An 8669-nucleotide genomic window follows, 5' to 3' on the forward strand; every position below is an offset into this window, starting at 1 on the left:
CATTGTGGCACCACTGGAGCCCATGCAACCAAGGGGCTATTGTAACACAGCGGGGCTTCATGGAACCCAGAGACCATTATGACTCTGTGGGGCCTGATGGAACCATGGAGACCATTGTGACCTTTCAGGGCCTCATGTCACCAAGGGGGCATTATGACACCTCAGGTCCTCATGGAAGCAAGGGACCATTGGGACACTGTGGGGACCCATGGAAACGAGGGAACAGGGAGCAGGTCTGGCTGCAAGCACTGAGCCTGCAGGCCCCAGGTGAGATATGAACTCTTTCAGTGCTTCCATCCTCCCTCGAGTGAGAGAAAAGGACAAAGTGCAGGCACATAGAGGAGCAACATGAAGACACCGAGGTCAGTGAAGAGGAAGTTGAGTCCCAGATGGGAGGGATGAGGAGATGTCCTGATCTTGGGGCTGAAATCCTCTTGTAAAGCTATGGAGAAGGATGTAACTGATACATCAGACTCTCTTTTTCCCTGTATCGCATTGAAAAGTACAAGGAAATTACTTGTTCAGCAAAGGCCTCCATGCTAAAGCAAATGTTGAAGTAGCTGTGATCCCATGAGAAGTTAGAACACTGAAAAAGTGAAGAGTGATGAGATCCTGTGCTTTCAGAGGGAGAAGAAAAAGACCTCTGTTCTCAGAGATGAAGATGATTTCAGAAATAGATGAGGAGAACCTTTGCTCTTAAACAACTCATCATTAAACTAATACCCCATAAGTTGACTTGGCCCACAAACACAACTGTAAAAGAGCTTTGAAAAACTGGGAGGGATGTCACAATTGCAGATTTTTTCTGGGCAGTTGCTATTCATGGAAATTGAGAGCCACAACAGAAGTGTTTCTTCTGAAGAAGTCTCCATAGCATGAAAGAGAGACTCCTCTCCCTATGTGAACTCAAGAAAGACTATTCTAGTTGGGGTAAACTGACTGAAAATTCTAGGTTTGTCTCTTTTTATTGTCAGTAAGAAAGAAAAGGTTGTAGGGAGAGGAGAAGTGCTCTGAAAGTTTTGTTCTTATTACTCTTTCTTTTAGTTGCTATTAATGAACTTTTCCTTACACCCTTTAAAGTTTTGAGCCTGCTTTGCCGTTCTCCTAATCTCATCACACAGGAGGAAATGAGTAAGTATATTCTAGTGAGTGCATGGGTAATTAGCCCATACTGGACCCACTACAATAATTGCTGCATTCTTCAAGAAATATTAAACTGGTGAACCAAAACCACTACAGAAATATTTCTGATGAACTGCACTAGAGCAGAGGGAAATCAAGGCAGAGCCATGGTTTGTCAGGACTTGCTTGATCCTAATGAGCCCCATAGTGCATTTGGAGCTGAGCCCTGGAACCTCAGGGCCTGAGAGGAGATTGCACAAACCTTTCCAGGAGTCAAAGTCAGAAGAAAACCCCAAAGTTTCTCAAATCATGATTGTGTCCCACTGAGATCCATCCCCTACACAGGCTCCTAATGGACTCCTTGGAGGAGAGAATTGGAGGCCAGGATGGCACAAAAACTTCTCAGAGATTCAGTGTGGAAAGGAAAATCCAGAGTACCTTAAAAATCTTGAGTATCTCAAAGTATTAATGAGCCCCACTACATATCAGTACAAAGCTCTCAAGGGACTTGTTAAAGCAGATAATTGGGGCCATGATTGCAGAAACCTCTCACAGTGTCTGTATCAAAAGAGAAACACCAAGTACATTAAAATGACTGAAGTACTTTGAAGCATTAATGAGCCCAACTGAGTGTTGTTACACACAAACCCTCTCCAGGGACTCATTACAGCAGATAATTGGAGGCCATGATTGCACAAACCTCTCAGAGACTCAGTGTCGGAAGAAAAATCCATAAAAGTACCTAAAAGTATCCTTAAATCCATACAGTACCTTAAAAACCTTGAGTATCTCAAGCCATTAAGGAGCCCCACTGAGTGTCAGTACAAAGCTTTCCTGGGACTCATTAAAGCAGATAATTGGGGCCATGATTGCAAAACCTCTCACACAGTGTGTATCAAAAGGGAAACACCAAGTACCTTAAAATAACTGAAGTACCCTGTAGTATTAATGAGCCCCACTGAGTGTTGTTACTTAGAAAGCCTCTCCAGGGAATAATTACCACATATAATTGAAGGCCATGATTGCATAAAGCTCTCAGAGACTCCAAGGCAAAAGCCAAACCCAAAGTCCTTTGAAAAACTCTGTGAGCATTAAGGAGCCCCCAGGGCCATTACTGAGCAAGGCTCCCCAGGGACTCCTTCCAGCAGATCCTTGAGGCCATGGGATGTGGGCTAGGGGGCGATGCTGAGTGCAGGACAAGGGGCTGTCAGTGCCCAGCCTGGCTGGGGCTGTGCCAGGAGCCCCCAGGGCCTCAGGACAAGGTGTCTCCTCACAGCCCTTATTGGCACAGACCCTGATGCTGTGCCCCAGGGCACCAAGACTTGGCTTCCCTTTGTCCCCACCTGTCATCACTGCCTGCAGTTCTCTGCTCTGCCTGGGGCCTGGGGACACTTTCTCAGTTGTGTCCCTCAGTGGGACCCATTAAAAGTCCAAGAAACTTTGGAGTTGGATTCTGACTTGGAGTTCTGGAGAGGTTTCTTCAGCTCCTTCTCAGGGACTGATATTCAGGGCCTGAGCACAAAGGCCCAGAGGCTCATTAAAGTCCTTGTGCTGTGTCTGTGCTAATGAGCTGGGCTGGGCTCCTGGCACAGAGGCAGCTCCTGGTAACCAAGAGGAGCTTCAAAAGCACATTTGTCTTGATGAGCAGCTCTTCTTCCAGCCCAGCAGGGCTGGGGCACTGCCTGCAGCCATCCCGGGCACAGCACAGAGGCACAGAGAGCGTCAATCAGTCAGGGCTGGGAAGGTGCTGAGAAGTGCCTGGGGCAGAATCACTGCCAGCCCTTGGCATAGGAACCTCTGGCTGCAGGACAATGCAGCTGCAGCTCCTGGAGCCATCTCCTGCAGCTGGAACATCCCAGTGCCTACAGATGCTGTGAGTACAACTCTGAGTATTTTTGGTGCAGGGGAGGTGAAATGCTCATTAAGGTCTTATATGCTGAGGGGTTCTAATCAGTCATAGAATATTTCCAGGTCAAGGATTTTAACAAAAATGAGAAAATTTCCTAAGACTTTGAAATCAGTTTCCTGCTTTTGGAGAATGGCAGGAAGGGGGGATAAATATTAAAGGTAGGTTATGAATTATTAATTATGAATTTTGACAAGTGTCTGAGACATCTGATATGTTACTTTTGGTGATTATAGGGTCACAGGAGATCCCTAATATGCTTTCAGCCTTTCTGTCCATGGACAGCACCAGCATCCCCTTTGCTGGACCCATCAGGCTCAGTCTGAGCTGTCCTTTCTCCAAACTACAAACAGAACCTGCCCCCAGCTTGTGCCCTGCAAACATGCAGGGTTCTGTCCGGCCAAGGAGAGTGCACAGAGATTTGGGGTCTGTGAGTGTTGGCAGGGAGAGATCAGGCACAGGGAAGTACCTGCTGGAGGAAAATCTGCAGGAAGCAGAGAGAAGATCAGGCAAGGAGAGAAAACAAAACCCAGAGATGCTGTGGCAGGGAGAGTTTAGAGATGCCCACAGGACCCCCTCCAGTGCAGCCCCTCCCTCTGAACAAGCCCCCTCCCTCCTGTGCCCCAGCCAAGCCTCTGCCCTCAGGGCTGGGGCTCCAAGGCGTGCAGCCCCTCCTGTGCAGGCAGAGCTGCAGCAGAGCCGTGGGGCAGCTCTGCAGCCCAGGGCCCAGTTCCCTCTGCAGAGCACAGGGCTGGGAGCAGCTGCCCAGCACTGGGGGCTCTGGCAGGGGGCACAGCTGGCTCAGGGTGACACTGTCCCCACTGCCCGGCTCTGGGCAATGCTGTCAGTCCAGCCAGGGAAGGAGCTGCATCTCCCTCAATCCAATGCCATCATAAGGACACTTGGGAGTCTCCCTGAGATTTCAATCCAAGCTGGGAGCTCCAATCCAGGGTGCAAACCTGTCCTAGAGCATCTCTGAGTTATAAGATTAATGGGGAAAGGCAGAGGTGCTGTGACACTGAAAATGCTGCTATTGGGTTGGTGAAATGAGCAAGGCGAATCCATGGCTACAAATGTGGTTCTGGGCTGTGATGGACACATCTCCTCTCAGCAGTGCCTGGTGACATTTTAGGAGAAGCATGGCAAGGTGATCACCCTCCACCAGAGAAAGGTTAAAGCCCAAGGAAACTCGGAACAGGTCAGAATGACAGACCATCTCCCCTCAGTCTCCACTCATCACTTTGCCTCCCAGAAATTGCTCTGTTCTCCCTGAGTCAAGTAGAAATGCTGAGGGTTTCCTGATATCCAAGAATACCAGGAATAACATTGGGGAGCTTATAAAGAAAACCTCAGATCTTGAAAATACTAAAGACCATATCTGTGTGTTCCAGGGGTGGGTGTATAGGAAATGGCTTTGATTTTGGTTACAGGAATCTCCTCCAACTCTTCACTGTCCTTTTCTGCATGAACAGGTCCCTGTGCCCAGCCACAGCAAATGTCCAACAGCAGCTCCATCAGACACTTCCTCCTGCTGGCCTTAGCAGACACGTGGCAGCTGCAGCTCCTGCACTTCTGCCTCTTGCTGGGCATCTCCCTGGCTGCCCTCCTGGCCAACGGCCTCATCATCAGCGCTGTAGCCTGCGGCCACCACCTGCACACGCCCATGTTCTTCTTCCTGCTCAACCTGGCCCTCAGCGACCTGGGCTCCATCTGCACCACTGTCCCCAAAGCCATGCACAATTCCCTCTGGGACACAAGGACTATCTCCTACACAGGATGTGCTACTCAGCTCTTTTTCTTTATCTTCTTCATCTCAGCAGAGCTTTTCCTCCTGACCGTCATGTGCTACGACTGGTACGTGTCCATTTGCAAACCCCTGCACTACGGGACCCTCCTGGGCAGCAGAGCTTGTGCCCACATGGCAGCAGCTGCCTGGGCCAGTGCCTTTCTCAATGCTCTCATGCACACAGCCAATACATTTTCCTTGCCCCTGTGCCATGGCAATGCCCTGGGCCAGTTCTTCTGTGAAATCCCACAGATCCTGAAGCTCTCCTGCTCACACTCCAACTTTAAAGAACTGGGGCTCATTGCTGTAATTGCGTCTTTTGGACTTGGATGTTTTGTGTTCATTGTTTTCTCCTATGTGCAGATCTTCAGGGCTGTGCTAAGGATCCCCTCTGAGCAGGGACGGCACAAAGCCTTTTCCACCTGCCTCCCTCACCTGGCTGTTCTCTCCCTATTCCTTAGCACTCTAATCTTTGCTCACTTGAAACCCCCCTCCATGTCCTTCCCATCCCTGGATCTGGCCCTGTCAGTTCTGTACTCGGTGGTGCCTCCAGCCCTGAACCCCCTCATCTACAGCCTGAGGAACCAGGAGCTGAAGGCTGCAGTGTGGACACTGATGACTGGATGCTTTCAGAAACATTAAACTGCTGGCCAGTGCTTGCAAATCACTTGTAATAAAAGTTATTTTTGATATTTCTTGTTGGTTTGGTTGTGGCTTTTCTTCCCCTTTTTTTAGGTTTTTCATATTGTCCATAATTAAATATCAGTGTTTGGGCCGTTTCTCATTTTCTTTCTCTCCACCTTCCCTGAGCCCACAGACTGTGTCATGGAGCACTCCGTGGGTGCATTAGGCCCCAGAGCACCACAGTGGACCCCTGGTTCTGTGGGGCTGCATGGTGTCACCATGGTCCTCTTAGTTCCACTAGGCCCTGCAGTGTCACAATGGCCCCAGAATATCCCAGTCATCACAGAATGACAGAATCAAATAGGCTGGACAAGACCTTTGAGATGATCAAGTCCAACCAATGCCATAATACTGCCTTGTTACCCAGAGCATGTCACTAAGTGCCACTGGAGAGGGGCAGTGACACTGCCACCCCCTCCCCAGCCAGCCCATTCCAATTCCCATTCACCCTTTCTGTGAAGAACTTCTTCCTATTGCCCAGCATAAACCTCCCCAGGTGCAGCTTAAGGCTGTGTCTTCTTGTCCTGCCCTCCAGCAGATCCACACTCACACCCAGCTTGGTGCCATCTGCAATTTGTGAACGGTGGACTCGATCCCCTGACCCAGATCATCAGTGAAGATATTAAACAGGACTGGGCCCAACACAGATCCCTGGGGGACAGCACCAGTGCCTGGACACCAGCTGGGTGCAGCACCATCCCCACCACTCTCTGGGCCCAGTCTCCAGTCAGCTCTTTACCCTGGGAAGGGTGAACATGTCCAAGCCATGGGCTGCAGTTTTTCCAGGGAATTCGGTGGCTCATGGTTTTAAAGGCTTTGAAGTCCAGGCACACAACATCCACAGCATTTCCTGCATCCATAGGTGGGTCACCTGGTCATAAAAGGAGACCAGGTTGGCCAGGCATGACCTGCCACCCCTAAATCCACGCTGGCTGGCTCTGATCCCTTGGCCATCCCATGGGTGCCCTGTGATGGCACTCAAGGTGATCTGTTCCATAACCTTGCCAGGCACCCAGATCAGGCTGACAGGCCTGGAGTTCCCCAGATCCTTCTTCCAGCCCTTCTTGGGGACGGGCTCACATTGGCACCTCCAGTGCTCTGGAACCTCCCCACTGAGCAAGGACTGATGGTAAATGTTGGGGAGCTCATCCACCAGCTCGTTCATCCCCCTAGGATGGATTCCATCCGATCCCATACACCTGGGAGCATCTGATTGGCTCAGCAGGTCAGCAACTTCTTCCTCCTAGATTCCAGGGGGCTGTTTTGCTCCCTGTGCCCACCTACCAGCTCAGGAGAGCACTTGTCCTGAGGATAGCCTGCCCTAATATTGAACATTGAGACATACAAGGTATTAAGCAGCTCAGCCTTTCCTTATCTTTAGATACTATATTCTACACTGTGTCAAAAAAAAAAAAAAAAGTAGAGGTTCTCCTTATCCCATATTTTGCTAAAAATTTATTTCTAGAAACATATTCTACTATTTTTCACAGAAGTGGCCAGGTTAAGCTCTAATTGATCTTTCACCTCTCAGCTTTTCTTTCTGCATGACCTAGCAAGATCCTTAAACATTTCCTAAGTTGCCTGACCTTTTGTCCAAAGTTGATGCTCTGTCTTTTTTCCCCTGAGTTCCCACAAAAGCTGCACGGCCAGCCAGGCCAGTCATTTTCCTCACTAGCTCATCTTTTGCCACACAGGCTGCTCCTTCCCCCTTAAGATTACTTTCTTGAAATGTGTCCATCCTTCCTGGACCCCTTTGTTTTTAAAGGCTGTTTCCCCTTTAAAAAAATCAGTACCTGATTTGGTACTCCCCAAATCAGCATCCTAAATAGGCCAAAGTCTGCCCTTCCTAATTCCAGTGCAGAAGTTTTCTTGCTGCCCCTCCTTTCAACAACATTGAAAACTTGATTATTTCATGGTCACCCTGTCCCAGGCAGCCTCTGAACCCCACATCTGCCACCAGCCCTTCTCTGTTTGTGAACAGCAGCAGACAGAGCTTTCCTTGGCAGTGGGAGTGTTACCAAAAATTCGGTAAAACAGAAAACTCCTTAAAACCAGTGTAGCGTTAAGAATCAGCATTCTTTATTCAGTTGGATGCACAGGGGAGAGCTCCTCCCAAAGCCATGCAGGCTGAGTGCAGGAAAGTTTCTCTTTATTTTCTCTATTTTGCACACATATTCATTGATTTTCCTGGACTAAACTTACATATGATAATCATTTCACCAAAATCATTAACATATTTCCCATCCTCTATACCCATGTGTTCTTCTCTTCTGGTGGTCTCTCTGGTGGTCGTGGACCCCAGTGTTCCAGTGGGTCTGGCTGAGCTGGGAGGACACTGAGGCTGCTGAACTTCCAGTTCCCCTTCTCACACAATGGGCATTGTGTGGTTTCCAGAGGCCTGGGGTTGTGGAGAGCAAGCTCCAGGTGTCAGCTCACCTGGTGGAGACAATTGATCATCTGTTGACATGAAGTCATAGAGTGGGCTATGATATCACAGAATGGAGAATGGGAGGTCATGGAGAAGCTACAGCATCATAGATTGCATTTATGACATCACAGAGCAAGCTGTGACAGCACAGGGCAGAGGTCTGACATCACAGAGCAACTAGGACATCACAGAGTTGTCTGTAACATCAGAGACCAGTTGTGTGACATTAGAGAATGGGCTGTGCCATCACAGAGCAGGCTGTGACATCACAGAGGGGCTGTGTGACATCCCAGAGGGGCTGTGTCAGGTCACTGGGTTGGTCACTCTGCCCCACTTCTCCCTCACAGTTTCTCCCAACAAGTCCAATGCTGTCCATGCCCAGCAGGGTCCCTGTCCCCCGGGATCCCCCCGGCCCACCTGGAGCCACAGCCTCCACCAAAGGATGTTCCCCAGGATCCACCCCAGAGCCTGACATGGGGACAAGGGGCCAGGGCTGTGTGACCAGGACATCAAGGGTGGGGATTATCCAGGTCACTGTGGCCTGGGTGGGGTTCCCCAGGCTAGGAAAGATGACTGGCAGCTGGAGCAGGGTCTGGGAAGGGCCTCCAAGGTGGGGCTGGAGCCCTTGGGCTGTGAGCAGAGGCTGAAGGAGCTGGGCTGGTCCAGCCTGGAGCAGGGAAGGCTGATGGGCTCCTCATGCCAGCCTGGCAGTGCCAGCGAGGAGGGGATGGAGAACACAGAGC

At 50.0% G+C, this 8669-nt stretch overlaps 1 protein-coding gene across 1 annotated transcript; it reads left to right on the plus strand.

The window, feature by feature from the left end:
- The first annotated feature begins 4523 nt into the window (after nucleotides 1-4523).
- On the plus strand, nucleotides 4524-5456 carry LOC131559840 (olfactory receptor 14C36-like). Its single transcript, XM_058808349.1, has one exon. It carries the CDS (start codon nucleotides 4524-4526, stop codon nucleotides 5454-5456), a length of 933 nt encoding a protein of 310 aa, XP_058664332.1.
- Nucleotides 5457-8669: the final 3213 nt, after the last annotated feature.

This window comes from Ammospiza caudacuta, chromosome 7 (assembly GCF_027887145.1).
Source record: "Ammospiza caudacuta isolate bAmmCau1 chromosome 7, bAmmCau1.pri, whole genome shotgun sequence".
Taxonomy (NCBI): Eukaryota; Metazoa; Chordata; class Aves; order Passeriformes; family Passerellidae; genus Ammospiza; species Ammospiza caudacuta.